At 37.1% G+C, this 17,170-nt stretch overlaps 1 protein-coding gene across 2 annotated transcripts; it reads left to right on the forward strand.

Annotated features, from left to right (window-relative positions):
* Positions 1-2,729: 2,729 nt before the first annotated feature.
* On the forward strand, positions 2,730-17,017 carry sgk3 (serum/glucocorticoid regulated kinase family member 3). 2 transcript variants are annotated; one of them, XM_032551660.1, is made up of 17 exons: positions 2,730-2,966; positions 8,250-8,430; positions 8,591-8,674; positions 8,810-8,882; positions 8,982-9,057; positions 9,848-9,923; positions 10,097-10,146; positions 10,247-10,304; positions 11,015-11,098; positions 11,184-11,315; positions 11,749-11,861; positions 13,760-13,796; positions 14,134-14,220; positions 14,391-14,486; positions 14,607-14,762; positions 15,736-15,825; positions 16,213-17,017. In XM_032551660.1, exons 2-17 carry the CDS (start codon positions 8,353-8,355, stop codon positions 16,381-16,383), a joined length of 1,461 nt encoding a protein of 486 aa, XP_032407551.1. In that variant the 5' UTR covers positions 2,730-2,966; positions 8,250-8,352; the 3' UTR covers positions 16,384-17,017. The 2 variants fall into 2 exon arrangements, with proteins under 2 accessions (XP_032407551.1, XP_032407552.1); XM_032551661.1 differs by lacking the exon at positions 2,730-2,966 and having other exon boundaries at positions 8,250-8,434.
* The last annotated feature ends 153 nt before the right edge of the window (positions 17,018-17,170 follow it).

The raw sequence follows: 17,170 nt of genomic DNA on the forward strand, positions 1-17,170 counted from the left end.
TAAAAAAGTACTAAAGTAAGAAACAAGAAGAAGTAAGTCGAAGTGCAAAAGTTATTTGTCATTGAAATCTTATTTAACAAAATAATATGTGAGACAATATATAGTTTTAGCAGAAGTGGAATAACAGCTTTCTCAATTTTTCTGTCACACTGGACCCTCAAGGATCACTGGTCCGAATTCCCCCTTCAAACCACTAAAAAATGACCTGATGGGACGCTGGAAAAGAATAATTGTGAAAAAAGAAGCTTGTCTATCACCAAAACTATTCAAGCCTAAAATATCATCTTAATGCAAACTATGTTGCAGCAAGCACAGACTTTCCCAATGCTAATGTCAGCGTTCACAGTGCACATTTCTATATATATATATATATATATACAGTGTTGTATAGTAACGAAGTAAAAATACTTCACTACTTTACTTAAGTATATTTTGGAGTACTTCATACTTTCCTGGAGTATGAAAATTTTTGATGACTTTCACTTTTACTTCACTATATTTCCGAACTTAATCGCGTACTTTTACTCCGATACATTTTCAATGTGTGGTTTAGTTACTCGTTACAAAAAAGCGAGAGAGAGAAACGCAAGTGTTTTGACCCCACCTACTGATTAGCAAGTAGCAAGTAGGCTACCGAACAAAGTCCGTAGCCTGCTTGCCTGGGTTTGTTCATCACCACCAATAGGATACTTCTTCTTCTTCTTCTTTTCTATTATGGCGGATCACAAGCAACTTTAAGGTGCATACCGCCACCTACTGTACATGAGTGTGTAGAAGCATTACTTCATATCTATTAAATTCTACTTTTTAATTTTGTATTCTTAAGATAAATAAACAATGCTTTCCTTAATTTGTGAATATCTGTTATGTTTCCTTCATTTCCTAATATACCTTTAAGATTCCATTCATGCCCCATATTTCTAACTATTCTCTTTAATTCTTCCCTTTCGAGTTCATTTGACTTACAGTTCATCAATATGTGTTCTACATTTTCTTTCTCTCCACATCTCTCACATTTATCATTATTTTTCCTCCCTATTTTATAAAGCATGTCATTTAAGTAGGTATGACCTACTCTTAATCTACTAATTATTATTTCTTCTCTTCTGTTTCGTTCATTAATGCTTCGAATTCAAACTGACTTTTGTACTTCATATAATCTTCTTCCTTTCTTATCTTCATTCCACATTTTTTGCCATTTCTTGATTTCTTTACTTTTAATTAGGATACACCTGTTTCGCTTCTCCCATTAAACACAAAGCAAGTCTCGCAATCAGTAGCAGTCACATGGAAATTCTATCTTACAAAAACTCCCCGTCCAACTTGAAGAAACACATCGAGGTAACTTCTTATGAAATGGTTATAATCCTCCTGTTTCAGTAACTATAGCTTGGTCACTAGGCACTATTGTGAAATCTTGACCATAAATGAACTTTGTTTGGCATTGTTTCAGTTCCACACGTGGTGTATTTAGCTTAGGCCTAATGTTGACTGTAGCAGGCTACCTAGACTCCTCTGTTCAAGGGGGGACAGAAGCCATAGCAATAGCAATTTAGACTAAATTTAACGAATATAGGAAAGGCATGCAAGTTCAAAACCAGGTTTACAGATGCCAATAAGCTGCATTTCCCTCCCAATTCTTTTTTTCTTTTGCATAATGACCAGTTGTGTGCACCACCTACTGACTGTAGCATTGACTGATTCACTGATTTGTGAAGTAGAGTAATCGTAACAGCTCTTTTTCTTCATGTTGGCCGCATTTTCTGTACTATTTATTTTTCTCATTTTCAGCACTGACCTTACTTGAAGGGAAAACTTAAGGCTTACAAAAACTTTGTATTTTCTGTCCTGGAGGGTTTACTAAGAAGCTGGTTCAGTTGTAAAGCAGGTTAAGTTGACCTTGTGCTATAGGTAAAGCACCTAATTTTCTTAACTAAATGATGCCTGCAGGTATATCTATTAGCAGGTTTAATTTTGCCTGCACTTGGTTGGGTACATTATTTTAAGTGTATTTGACAAGTTTACCAAAATATAAAAAATGTCATTCAAACTGCATTTGCTTTGTTTTACTTTTTACTTGTACTTTTCATTACATTACTTGAGTACATCCATTTTTACAGTAATTTCCATACTTAAGTACAAGAAGTTTCAAATACTTTAAGACTTTTACTCAAGTAACATTTCAGTCAGTGACTTCGACTTTTACCAAAGTCATATTTTGGAGAGGTACTTGTACTTTTACTTGACTCTGAGATTTCAGTACTTTATACAACACTGTATATATATACTTATTTCAAAGATTCGGGGTTCCTGAAACAGAAAGCTGAATGTGTACCAAAACACTTTGCACCAATCTGATGATTGAATTACCCAAATAACAGAATAAAAACAATAAATATCGTTGTTGTTGAGCTCATATGCCTATTTATTTAATAATTCAACACAAAAAAAAAGTTCTGGTGCTGAATTAGCTTATTATTTTATCTATATTTAGTTTTTGATTAAAATGCAATAAATTCTATTACGCCTATGCTTATACCTGTCTAAGTTTGTAAGTAAATTTCTTGAAGCAGGAATAAATTTTAACGTAGATATTTAAATATGTAAAATGCACAAAAGTAACTCTATACATAATTCCTGATTTTATTTTGAAAATCTTCACCGGATGTCCAGTCGCTGCCTGTTTGGTAGTAGTGGTGGGCTGTCGCTGCGCGCTCCCGTGACTAATTTCATTGGAACTTTCTGCTGCAGGAAAAGCCCGATGTTTCCTGCTTCTCTCGTTTGTGAGGCGTTCATGGACAGCCACCAAAACACACCTTTGATTTAAGAGTCCTTCGAGGAGCTTTAGCCTCTCGTCTCACGGACAAATGTCACCTGTTCGGACATTTTAAAGGCTTCAGTTCGAAACATCACCATTGGGGGGGAAAAAAAGAGGAGAAACGGACGCAGTATCAAAATACTGTAAGGTACGTAATGTTCACGTTCAACAATTACCTTGCTCTAGTTTTTAGAGCGTAGTTTCGGCTAACTCTTTTGAGGTAACAGAGTTTACTGCTACTTTATGTAATCGTACAGCTTCGAAATATTACATTACATGACAAAACTGTGTATTTTAACGGACTCAAACAATGTAAAAGCGGCGGAATTAGCCGCTTTTCTGCCTAGCTTTGACAGCCCACCGAGGATCATACGAGATTTTTTTCTGAATGGGTTGTTATACACACGAAATCTTACTACAGCCTGTTGAATCTCTCATCTACTGCATGTCTTCATTTTCTCTGTCATTTTCGTTTTGTGTGTGTGTGTGTGTGGTCAGCTCCTCCCTTCACTGGCTCATTTTCCCTCCCCTGATCTCTGCTGGAGAGACTTTTTCCTCTAATACACGTGATGTGTGTTTAGATTTAAAATTAAGCACCAGGAACAAGTGAAAGATACTAAGACCCTGCCAAACAAGTCTCCTACAGTAAAACTGGAGTAGCTGATTGCTTTTGAAATGTACCACATCCTCTGATTGTGCAGATTATGTTTCAGATGTATAAACCAGCAGCATGGTTCCCTACTAAGATTGTTGATGCAGCTGTGTCAGCCTTGTTCACAGCCCTTTTGTTCACCTGTATAGCCACAAACCGCAATACTCTAGATTGGGAAATGACCTTGCAGACCTACACAAAGGTTCATTCAAGCTCAGGTGGAGGGATGACTCCTGCGAACATCCATAATTTGCCTGATAATGATGTGCCCATCATCACATTTCACTATGCAGAAGGTGTGTAGGAAGGTATGCGGTGCTGTTTTAGTGAAAGTTCAATTTTTGTGTCATCAGACCACAGCACCTCCCCTTTAAATACTTACACGTCACATGAAAATACTCTTCCTCTGACTATCTGTCCCTTTACAGCTGCAATTTCTCTGTTGTTTTGTTTTTGTTTACATGGTACTGGAAATCTGCCTCTTTATTTTTCAAGTACTTATGGATCCTCACTGCTTATTCCTTGATTTTAACAGGTGGTTGCAAAACAGGACGAGCTGCCACAATTTCAATTAATCCAAGTTGACTGATACCTGTCTAATTAGAAGAAAAATAATAAAAAAAAATATTAATGTGACCCAATTCTATCAGTAAATAAAATCAATAACCCCACTATGATTTGCTCTGAGAAAAGTGGATATAGGTATTGATCCATCTCAGAAGTATAAATCAATATTTGAATGAACTCAATTCAATATTTCAACCCAAATGTTTAGATGTAAAAAATATTAGAAAAACAAAACAAAAACTTGATTAAGGTTTTTTTTTTTAAATCACTATTTGTGAATCTGTTGTTTATAAATCCTATTTGTAGATCTATTAACTATATTGTAAATAAATGAAGAAAAAAAAATAGACACGTGATGTAGTTCCAGATGCCCATTAACAGATACATTTGTACATCTACAACTATTTACTAATTGGCTGCACTATCTTTTATTTAAGTGCATCAGAGTAAAGGGGGCTGAATACTAATACACACCACGCTTTGCCATATTTTTTCTGTAAATTTTGATTTGTCAAATTAATAAAATTCTAGAAGAAAACATAGTAGTTTGTGGTTGAAACCTCACAAATGGGATGAAAAGTTCGAGGCATATGAATAATTTTACACACCGTTAAATAATTACAAAGTAGCTGTGCTGAGGAGAAGTTAAATTATCTCCGTGGAACCTGATTTCTGTTTTATATTTTTGATCGCTGGTGCACAAAGCAAGCCGTCATCACCGGGTGCAGCCTGTCGGTATTTACGTGTCGTCCGAGCCGTAACGTCAGGTTCAGGATCAACGATAATGGAGAGGACGGCTGCTTGCATCATGGCTGACCGAGTTCATGCCAGGCAAGCCGCCCAGCTGCACTTCCTCTAACAGAGATTTGTCTCTGCTGCATTTTAATTAGATTCCAACATGAGAACGTAGTAATAACTGTCATCCGTTAAACACAAAGGCTTTTTAAACAAGCTAGTTGGATTTGGATTCTTGTCGATGACAGTTTGAGAAATAAAAACGTTAAGCGGTAATTGTTTGTTTATTTTCTGAAACAGGTTTTCATCCTGCTCATGCAACAGGTTCCTCCCACAATTCTGCTCAGCTTGCACGCTCACAGCTTTGTTTATCCGAAGCCACATGCCTCGCCGAGCATTCATGTCAGGCCTCCCACCCTACTGTCTCCTCAGCTTCGGTTTTGTGGCTCAAATTCCTCAACATGTGTGATACAGAAAATACCTTTAACGTTTCCGCAGGGTATTCACTGGTGCTATTTCTGATTCTTTGTTGTAGTCGAGCCTCTCTTGAGCCTGTCAGCACAACTTAACTCATGTAGAGCTTGACAAAATTTGGTACAAACAACCTGATCTATTTCCATTTGTCGTCATTTACCCTCAAAGGATTTGTTTTTAATGACTTGGGAGTGTTTGTACTGATGGATCAGATTTATATAAGTTATACAAGCACAAGCTCAGGTTATCTGAGACGGTAGGATTTCTGGAATGTTAAAAAGTGGGTCCTACTGATGTGTTCAGAGACATTTCACCATGAAAACAGGAGCAGATGTGAAACAGTCCGGGGAAGTGCCAACCTTTTATTTTATTTATTTATTTTTTTTTTACACACATTGCGTGTACCAGCCTCTGTTGTATAAACTTAAAGGGTTTCATAACAGAAATCTGCCTCGGCTTGTCCACTTTAGCTGAATCGCTGAACTGTGTAGAGGTTCAGCTTTCAAGGGAAAGATACTTTGAATATCACACATCTATTTCTATACACAAATGTGAGTCAAAGTGAAACTATAAGGCAGGGTTTACCTACCAGCTCTGGATGAAGAGGCCGTGGACTGGGATCGTTTAAAGACATTTACCTTCAGGATGTGTTCAGGAGCGTTCTGAGAGAGAGACAGAACGTAAACACAAAGACTTTCCGTGTGTTCTGAGCAATCAACAGGGAGGGTTTTTTTCTTGGACAAAAACTATTAAACAAACTGGGGCTGACCTCACTGACATCAAACAATGGACAAGTCAGAACCGTTGACAAAAGGCTTTGTTGCGACGTAGACGTTATACAACTCCAAGGATGTTCTTCTCTGGTTAGGTTGCACAGTGCTAAGAGTCTACAGTACGGCTGAAATCTAATTAGACATGTTCTGTCACTATGTGCTGCTGCTTTTCTTCCTGTGTGTTAATTTTTTTCTGGAGGCTAATTATTCATACCACCGCAGAGTTAGGTATGCTCTAACTCTGCGCATATAATATTACGTCTATTATTAGACGTAATATCAATGCTTTGCATCGGCTCATCCCGAGTCGAATCTGATGACGAATCCTCCTTTATGTTGTTTTAGCATTTTTAGAAAGACACCCGTCTCATTGAAACAAACTTCTTGGTATGAATAATGTTGGGGGCCTAACTGTATGTATTCAGGACACCTCCACAATGAGCTTTATAGTGCATGGCAAATGTACTTATACACTTCACATTTTATGTCAGGAGCAAACCTAAACATATTTAAGTTAGATTTTACGTGCTAACTGCTGAGCCATGTTAAAATTAGGTATAAATTTGAAGTAGGAATAACTAAAAACTATTCCTGTTCATCTCCACAGCATAATCCTGCCATTAACATGATAAAAGTGGGGAGAATGTGTTAGGTCTTCAGAGATCCGTGTGTTTTTGACTGCAGTTTCTATTTAACAAATGGATGGCTACTAATCTCAGTGAGTTGCGCAGGATTTTATTTTACTGGAATCACATTGAAAGGGGTCGTAGTGAGAAACAATGCGAAAAAGTTGAAGGGTTCAAAGGGTTTAACAAGGCATTGTATTTAACAGATGAGTATATCAGAAACCACATGTGCGAGAGGGGTGTGGGCGACAGAGTAGGATGAGTGAATGACGGTGGAGGGAGGTTTTCAGAAATGGACTCTAACCTCTCTGCCATATGCAAAGAGGAAAACAGAATAGACTACAATTATACATTAGCAGTGAAAACGTGGAGGGAATTGTAGGCTTTAACTGAGGAAGGAGTGGGTTAAACATTTGTCTACCATAACGAGCCCAGCGACTCATTTGTTGCCACCAGTGTGGGCTCATGTTGTTCTTGCTCGAGAAGCTGAAAGGACTGCTGGCCCAGGCTGTTTCTAATACGGGCTAAACTTTAAGCAAGCAGTAGATAAATTGCATTTTTAACAACTGAAAAACTGAAAATGCTCACAATCTGACCTGAAAATATTTCAAACATCTCTACCATAATTTCTAAAATTTTTCACTGTGTATAATGGTGTAAATGGATTGGCTTTAGTTGTGGAAAATTCAATTCAATTACGCATACATTCCAAGTGATCCAATTCATCAAATAGTATAACAAGCTCATTTATTATTATTATTATTATTATTATTATTCAAATTAGCTCAAAGAGTTTCTGCCTAAGGAAAGCCAGCAGATTGCATTGAGTCATTGACTTATGAGCAGGCAAAAACTCAGAATGCCTATTTGACTAACAGGAAAATAAATGCATAAATAAGACTGTCATTAAAAAAAAGATTACTCAGATGACCTAAAGATTAGTTAAAAAAAATGCGATATTAAAAATTCAATAGGAGTTTTATTGCGATTATCTTTAAAAAATCTCTCAAACATATGCAGTATACCAAAACCATAAAAAAAAAACCCCATTAGCTTCAGTTTATTTTTATTGGGATTTTTATGTGGCTCACACAATACAAAGAAGAGCATGACTGTAAAGTGAAGAGAGCTGCAATGGAGTCTGTTTTAACGGCCTAGTTAAAGTCCAGACCTAAATCCTACTCGGAGTCAGTGGCAAGACTAGGAAACTGCTGTTTACAAATGTTCACAGTTTTGAATGGAAAAATCTCAGTTTCTAAATGTGCAAAGCTGGAAACTTGAATGAAAGATGCTGACGTTTGTAATTTTAAAGGTACAAAAAGTTGAATGTTATTTTTTTTTTCTTTTAATTTTGTACACGACGGATCTTTTGCTGTTTTAAAAAAAATCTAACCACAGTGCAAGCATGTACATGCAGAGGAGGCCTTCAACAGCAGCAGCAGACGATGACTGAATGATAACTCAAACTGATTTCAGTTTTCAAAGTTTTCTTTAGACCAAGTAGGACTCAACAGACACAACATGCTGACATGTATAGAGATCAGATGAACACCAGTTTCACTTCCTGGATTTCAGAGTGGTCTATTCTCTTTTCTTCTATGCAGCAAAGTCTCAGCATGAGGGTTGGCCACTTGCACACTTGAAGTCTTACCCAGGAGAGCTCATTACTTTACGACTCGGTGCCTCTGAACGCTGACAGACCCCAAGATGGAGGAGCAGTCCAGTTTTCCTAATGTCAGCATTCCCTGCCACAATGAGCAGAGGGACAAGAAGAAGCGCTACACAGTGCGTTGTTTCCATTCCTATATATATGTTTTTATTGGAAATGTCAAAGTGGATCCTTGAGGTTTAGGGTCTCACAGTTTTGAAGCAAACACATGATCAAACTCTGCCATTTGTTCATCTGAAAACCTTTTCTGTTTTTTTTGTTTGTTTGTTTTTGCAGGTTTACAAAGTGATGGTGTCTGTTGGAAGACATGAGTGGTTTGTCTTCAGGCGATACGCAGAGTTTGATAAACTATATAACACAGTGAGTCCAATTTTCTCCACAAATAAATGTGCTACTTAGTAAATTTGAGTCTTTGATTGAATTGTTTGCATTTTATCATAATAGCAGCGGTGCTAACTGTATACTTTTTACTTTATGTTTTTCTTTCCAACTCAGTTAAGAAAACAGTTTCCATCTATGAACTTGAAAATACCAGCAAAAAGGATATTTGGGGACAATTTTGACCCAGGTGAGTGAGTGCTAATAAGTGAAAGCTCCGATAGTAATCAAATTGATGCATTTTGTGTCTATTTTGTTGTTTCTGCTCAAACATGCATCCCACTTACAGAATTCATCAAGCAAAGAAGAGCGGGGCTGCATGAATTCATCAAGCGGATTGTCTCAAATCCTCAGCTTTCCAGCCAGTAAGTGCTGCAAATATATTGGAGGAAATAATAATTTGATGACAACATGTTTTTTTTTTTTATGGTGGACATATTGTGATGTGGATAGATGGAGTACCAGGCAAAGCTCCAGATCAAACCTAAAATTGAGTTTTACAATTACACATTCTCCTGACCTTTAATTCATGTAAAGTACAAATAGTTTCTTTCATTCCATCCTCTCCACCAACTTGGACAAGACAAAACACTTGTCAAACAATAGCTAGTGGATGGAAATGCTCAATCTTTTTATTGGAGTCAGGTTGATCATTAGAAAGGAAGTGGATCAACTCAGCTAAGCTGGAGCGCCTTCTTCCTGTCTGTTTTACTTTATTTAATTTGTACTTTTGAAGGCGTTTTCTTTTTTTCTTCATGTTTTCTATTAACATTTGTTGGAATGTTCTTATTTTTTTTAATGAAAATAAAAACAAAAATGTTTGTGATCTTGTTGACCAATTAGGAAACATCTTACTGGCTTCCTGCTATTTTTCACAAATATGTGTTGCACTAAATGATGTGCAAATTAGTTTCTAACATTGTACTGGACTTTTGCTTGATATGATTGCTGCTCATTTAAAATGAATCTACAGTCTACTCAAATGAAATATTTCTTTTTTCCTGTGTACACTGCTAACATTTAAAAGATTTTTTTGGTGATTTAATATATATTGAACCAACATTTAGTATTACAGTATTATTATTCAGTTCTGCGTTGTCTAGAGTTTGTTACTGATGTTTTATTAATTTCTTTGTTCCAAATTAAACATGACAGTCCAGATGTAAGGAGCTTTCTTCTAATGGACAGGAAGCACCAACTTTCAGATGCCTCTGAGGATGAAGATGAGAAAGTAAGTAAAGACTCATGTGAACAGCTGCATGAAATGTTTGCTTCTAAAACATCCTGTCTAGCCTAATAGAATCTCAACATGTTTGTTGAAAGTGTGTGGCTTCTGTCGCAGCTCTCCTCGGTTAGTTATGTCCTGGTAGTTAATGTAGATAATGTTTGTCTGGTGTTTAACAGAACAGCTCTACCTCCAGAAACATTAACCTGGGACCCTCTGGAAATCCACAGTAAGTGTCCTTCTTTGGGTAATTTTTGTGTGAAACATTTGTTCCCTTTAGTCCTTCAGGAAGTAGTGACAAACATTAATGTTGTATCTTTGTCTTTCAGGGCAAAGCCTACAGACTTTGACTTTTTAAAAGTTATAGGAAAGGGGAGTTTTGGAAAGGTAGGAGAACCCTGCAATATTGGGAAATATGCAGTCCTTTCAAAAGTGTTCATACACTTTAAACTTTTTTTTACATTTTGTCACACTGAAACCAAAACCTTCAGAGAAATGTACCCTACTATTATATATTGAACCCCCTATAAAATCTAGGAATGTGTATTGCCTGAAAAGTTACCTAATTAGTACATTTTAAATGTGTGTTAAGGCCTCTTTTAGTCTGATACCTCTAAGTATGATCCAGTGCTAAAAATGCCTCTCATTGTTCAGAGTTAGTGAACTGAAGGACCTCTGAAGGCGATGGGTTGAACTGGAGCTTATTTAGAGGTATCAGAGTCAAGGGGGCTGAATGCGAAAGCATGTCACACTTTTTAGATTTATGTTTTATAAGAATATGTCAAAAACAGTTTTCTTTCACTTCACTACTAGACAGTGCTTTGCTTGTCTAGTAGTGATCCCAATAAAATACCCTGAAATGTTAGACAACATGTTGAGTAATAAATAACAAGACATGTTTTTTTAGTAATATTTTGAGGCACCTATGTGTTAAAGTTTATTTAAATGAAAATTGTTTCAGTTTTGTGCTGAGGAACAACTAAGTTTTAGTTCTGCATCTATTGGCCTTTCTATTCAGGAAGTGAGAATCAGTTCGGGAATTACTATGGTTACCTCTGAGTGCAACATCTAACTTGCTTTGTTTCCTTGCGACACAGGTTTTCCTTGCGAAACGGAGACACGATGGAAAATATTATGCAGTCAAAGTTTTACAGAAAAAAGTCATTCTCAATAGAAAAGAGGTAACTTTTCAAATCAGTGACGATCGTATGAGCGCATTGGTGTTGCTGTGTTGTAACCCCCCCTGTGAATTATTCTTCCAATCAGCAAAAACACATCATGGCAGAGCGCAACGTGCTGCTGAAGAATGTCAAACACCCCTTTCTGGTCGGGCTTCACTATTCCTTTCAGACCACAGACAAGTTGTACTTCGTCTTGGATTTCGTCAATGGAGGAGAAGTGAGTTGTTTCAGTTAGGAGGGAATGAGGCGCACAAGACTGACTCACATGATTCAGCTGTGGAATGAAGTAATACAGGATAGAAGCACTGAGCAGCTATGATTGGAATAACCTTGGAGCAGTTATTTTCTGGCTCAAACATCTGCATGTTTGAAATTCTTCTCAGAAATTACAGCATTACTCAAAAAATGACTTTTGACTGTAACTTCCTCTGGAGATTGATGTCAAGTGTGATTCACAGTCTTTTTTTAAGTTGCAATTTGTGACTGTGAGAATGACTAATGGCAGCCTGCGTCTCTGTGAACCTGCCTCTTTTCTGCATGCACGCAATCTTTTCAGATGTTAAATCACTACATTTTCAATCTGAATGAAAACAAAACCCTGTATGTTGCTGTGTCCCTGGCGAAAATTCACTGCAACGTTCTCGTTTCAGCTTTTTTTTCATCTTCAAAGAGAACGGACATTTCCAGAATCCAGAGCTAAGTTCTACATTGCTGAAATGGCAAGTGCGCTCGGATATCTGCATTCTCTCTACATTGTTTACAGGTATGCCGAAACAGGCTTTGCTTAGGGCTAAGGTTTTTGTGACATATTTTGTAAATGTACTAAAACAATATTGTCAGTTGGCTTGTTCAGTTGTTTTGTTGTGAGTTCATGTGAAAGACCAACACGGGTTAATGCATAGCTGAAGAGCAGAAGACATGAAATGGGATTTCCTAATGAAAATATGAAAGGTCTAGCATGCAATGGCATTTAGTCCCTGTTACTTATATTCTAAATAAAATCTAGTCAACCAGTTGACTGTCAGTGTAAATACAGCTATTCTGTGATGCTTTAGAGCACAGGTGTCAAAGTCCAGTCCTCAAGGGCCGGTCTCCTGCAGTTTTTAGATGTGCCATAGGTACAAAACACTGGAATGAAATGGGTTAATTACCTCCTCCTGTGTAGATCAGTTCTCCAGAGCCTTGCTAATGACCTAATTATTCTATTCAGCTGTGGTGCAGCAGAGGCACATCTAAAAGTTGCAGGACAGCGGCCCTTGAGGACTGGAGTTTGACACCCCTGCTTTAGAGCTTTTTATAGAGAACAAACAGCATCTTAAAGACCAAGAAGGACAGCCGATAGGTAAAAGATAAAGTCCTGGCTAATCCAAAATGCAAAGACGTTGACAAACCTACCAAGAACTTGCCGATCTAAACAGTCAGGCTAGAAAAGGAAAGATTTACTTTGAGAAGCAGCCAGGAGCTCCACTTCCGAAGGAGCTGCAGAGAGCCACAGCTCAGGATGGGCAAATCTGTTTACACCAAAACAATTGGTCGTACATTCTTCAAATCTGGCTTTTATGGAAGAGTAGCAAGAATAACTCATTAACCTTAACACAAGGTCATGGTGGCATCATGCTCTGGGGATGCTATTGTTCAGCAACAAGGAACCTGATTATGTTTAATTGGAAGAAGCATGAAACTTAAGACGGGGTAGTTCTGGCTGAAGACTGGGACAAAGTTCACTTTTCTGCAGGACAACGACCCTAAACATACAGCCAGGGTACAATAGAATGATTTTATATCGAAATGCATCCATGTTGTTCAGTTAAAGACCTAATTTAATTGATAATCTGCTGCAAGGCTTAAATGTTGATGTTTACCAATGCTCTCCATTCACTGTAACAGCCCTTGAGCTACTTTGAGAAGAACGATTCAGTTTCAGACAAACCCAGATGAGCTGAATGTAAAATCAAAAAACAACTTTGTGTTGGTACATTGTGCAAATTCCCAATAAAATGCATTAGTTTGTGTTTGTAACATGATAAAATGCGGAATAGGTCAAGAGGTATGAATACTTTTACTCTAGTTACATTAGAAACTAGTTCTGTTGAATTAATTGGTGTAAAGAGCTGATTATTTGAATGATAACTCAGTCAGCATAGTGGTTAGTGATAGGGATAGTGGACTCAGTAATCAACTAGTGAGCCCCTTCCTCTTCCAACATGACTGTGTATCATGACTGTGAGTTACAGTTTTCAGGGGCCACTATCCCAATATGAACAGTTTGTAAACGGTTTTCATGTTGACAGGTGACACCGTTCATCTATTAGCATATTTTGTGCATCGTCATGTTGTATGTGGCACATGAAGTTGAGACTAGTTAGTCTATATCTTCTTATTTCTCTTTTGTTCTCACAAATCAGGTATTTTTTTAAAAAAAATCTCTCTTTATTGTTCTCAACTCAAAAAGATGCAAAATCAGCTCTCAAATGTAGTTAACAGCCTGACCACTTAGTGCCCAGACAGAAGACAATTAGCGCTCCGTGTTTTTTGAGTCCATATTCCAACTTTAGACCGTGTATAGCAGATCAAGTTTGATCAAAATATATTTACATTTCAAGCAGATATTTGATTTCTAATAAGAATAATTTATTATTATTATTATTATTTTCCCTCCAGAGACTTAAAGCCAGAAAATATCCTGCTTGACCAGGAGGTGAGTGTTAATGTTTTAACTTTTCATTTATGCCCTGCATGCGGTCAATTCTGTGTCGTTCTGTTGGACAGGGTTTTTTTTTTTTTTTTTTACGTGCTCAGAGTTCGTACTCCAGTTTTCTAGGAATTTGTGCACCCATCTTGTAATTTCCAGCTGGAGGTGATGCATGTGATTGGATTAGGTCTTACTGCGTCATGCGAGGAAACGGTGAATGGGACTGACGGGGTTACGTTGCTGGCAGCGTTCCTGGCAACAATAGAGACAGTGTCAGTGTCTGGGGATAATGAGGTGCTTGTTTGGCACGTTATCTAAAAATGTCCATGTCTTATCTTTGAAGGGACATATCGTGCTGACTGACTTTGGATTGTGCAAGGAGGGCATTTCCCAGACAGATACCACCTCTACATTTTGTGGAACTCCTGAGGTAGCGTGAATGTTTGCTACATATCCTGCAACCTTTACAGAAGCTTTGAGTTAAACACATAAGAATGATTTGTTTTAGTTGCATTTTTCAGGGAAAATAGATAGCATCCGCACAAACATTGTCAACTAAAACAAAATATCAAATGTCAAATTTATGTTTTTGTTCTTCAGTATTTGGCTCCAGAAGTCCTGAGGAAGCAGCCGTACGATAACACTGTGGACTGGTGGTGTCTAGGATCTGTGCTGTATGAAATGCTCTTTGGTTTAGTGAGTTTCTCTTCAGTTGTTTTGATCATTCAAATGTGAAAATTTATAGTCTTCACAAACTGTTGAATCATCACAATGAGTCAGGCTTGCCAACGCTGTTAATTTTTTTTTATGCTCTAGCCTCCATTTTACAGCAGGGACACACATGAGATGTATGACAACATTCTCCACAAACCGCTAGCAATGCGCCCTGGAGCTTCCAGCACAGCCTGGTCTCTCCTTCAGGGTCTGCTGGAGAAAGATCGCACACACAGACTGGGCTCCAGAGACGACTTTGTGAGTGTTAATTCACATTTTCTTTTTACTTAAACTTTTTCAGATTTTCATCCTACGACCACAAACGTCAATGTTTGTGGTCAACATAACATAAAATACCATTGTGTGGTATGGTATTTTATGTGAAAGAACCAACACAAAGTTGTGTATAAATATTAAAAAAGTTTGTTTTTCGCAAATAAAATTCTGAAAAGTAGGACATGCTGTCGCATTCAGCTTCCTTAAACCCGATACCCCTAAATAAAATCCAGGGCAGCCAATTGCCTTCAGAAAATGCCTATTTAGGAACTACCAAGCAGGTAGGAGGTTAACTTGTGGAGAATCTAAAGCAGATTTTATTTATATTACTATCATAAGCTATTAGCACAAGTGTGAACCTACCTACATATGATGACCCCTCACCGTAACTGACAGGCCCAGTATAAACTCTGAAGTTTGTTGCTGCAATGAGACAAAACCTACAAAGCAATTCAAGGGGTATGAAAGATTTTTTAAGCCAGTTTTTTGTTTTAGTTCTTAGCTCCCTCTGCTGGCTGATATGGGAACAGAGTTTCTGCACAGTTTAGAAAAGTATATAATTTGATTAAAGTTTTTCCCAGAGTATGGGGGAAAAAAACAGAGTATGGAAATATTTCTATTTCTTTTCCTGTTGTCTAAAAGCTGTCCTTCTATCCATTTTTCAACCTTTCATCCAAATGCTTGCCTTTCTTTTTTGTTCCTTTGTTTTCTTTTTTCAGTCCTCCATTCCTTCCTTTGTTCTCATCTTCCTTCTGTCCTTCAGTTTTTTTGTTCCTTCAATCCTTGCATCCTTCCATCCATCGTCCACCCCTCATAAGCCTTCCTATTTATGCAAGAAAAAGAGGCAGGTCTGGAAATGTGAGTTTGGAAAAGTATTAAATGTCAACCTCACAAATGTGTAGGAATCCTTTGACAATAGAAAGTCATGATCTTGGTTTATGTCTTTTTTTTTCAGAATGAGATCAAAACCCACAGTTTCTTCTTATCCATAAACTGGAAGGATCTTGAAGAGAAAAAGATCCCACCTCCATTTACACCTAATGTGGTAAATATATTATTTACATTTGCCTTGACTGTCTTGTCAATTTTATGCAACTTGGCAATCCCATGTGAGGATTATATGTTTATAACAACTTATTTTGTTTTCAATATAGAAGTAATCAATATCATATACTTACTTAAAATTAGTTGAGCAAAAAATCCAGTTGCTATGCACATGCAGTATACTTGTGCATTTCATAATGCAATGTAACTTACAGGACAAATTTTTCCGTCATTACATTGTGTTTTATGGTGTAATTTAACACATCATTTACCTTATTTTTAAAATGTAATTTAACATCTCTGAGACACTTTTTCCTACTTTCTATCATTACACCTGCTGCATGTATTTTGTTGTTTTGAGCCATGTAATTTCTGAATGTTTTGACAGAGCTGTTCCAGCGATATCGCAAACTTTGATCCCGAGTTCACAGAGGAGATGGTTCCCAACTCCATCTGCTGGACTAAAGACCACTCCATTGTCAACGCCAGTGTCATGGAAGCTGACGATGCCTTTTTGGGCTTCTCCTACGCCCCGCCTTCTGATGATTCATTCCAGTGAAACATCCCCAGCTGGGTTCCTCATTTGCCTTAACAATTGTAACATTTCTTTTGACTAAAGGGAAAAAAGTTAGAACAAAGAGGTTTATTTTGTCCTGTGAAGCCAAAGCAACCAACAGAGAATAACCTGCATTTAAAACTGATTTTGATTGGAAGAAAGTCTTTATATTTTACCTGTTTTGTATTTATATAAATATATATAACAGATGCTATATTTTAGAATTCAGCTAATGTCCTCACTTGGTAATGTGATTTCAGGTCTTTTCTAAAAAAATGAGCCTTAAAATGATCCCTGAAATAAAATCAACAAGCAGGCGTTTGAAAACTTGAACAGTTCACTGTACCTACAAAGAAAGATTCTATCGAGTTTGTCCATATTCTTATCAGAAAATAATAAACAAATACTTGTTGTATGTAGGTTCTACTTGGGGAACAAGTGGATTATAAGCATTTTTGGTTCATTTGTCATGCTAGTTCAGTTGCCTAACAGTTTCTTTTTTTTATACTGAAATGTCTGTTTTTGATTTTATTTCCTTCAACACATCTGCTCATATAATTAGAAATTCACAATACTTGTCTTCAGCTGACCTGTACTTCTGCAGTAATGATTAAAAAAAACCAAAGGCAAACGTTTATATTGTGTGTTCATTAGTATTTTTAGCAGCTGATGTAATATTATTTATATTCATACAAATGTGACTGAAAATAAGACACGGTCGGTTAAAAAGGGGATCTTGAAAAAGATTTGTGAAAAGGAAACAAAAATATTGATACTGAATCAACTCAGA

The sequence above is a fragment of the Xiphophorus hellerii genome, chromosome 21 (genome assembly GCF_003331165.1).
Source record: "Xiphophorus hellerii strain 12219 chromosome 21, Xiphophorus_hellerii-4.1, whole genome shotgun sequence".
NCBI lineage: Eukaryota > Metazoa > Chordata > Actinopteri > Cyprinodontiformes > Poeciliidae > Xiphophorus > Xiphophorus hellerii.

Bases quoted from the DNA above. Each gene is read 5' to 3' on its own strand.
- sgk3 (XM_032551660.1), top strand. From the start codon at position 8,353: ATGGAGGAGCAGTCCAGTTTTCCTAATGTCAGCATTCCCTGCCACAAT. The intron at 8,883-8,981 runs GTGAGTGAGTGC...TCCCACTTACAG, and splicing joins TGGGGACAATTTTGACCCAG to AATTCATCAAGCAAAGAAGA. The intron at 10,305-11,014 runs GTAGGAGAACCC...CTTGCGACACAG, and splicing joins GAAAGGGGAGTTTTGGAAAG to GTTTTCCTTGCGAAACGGAG.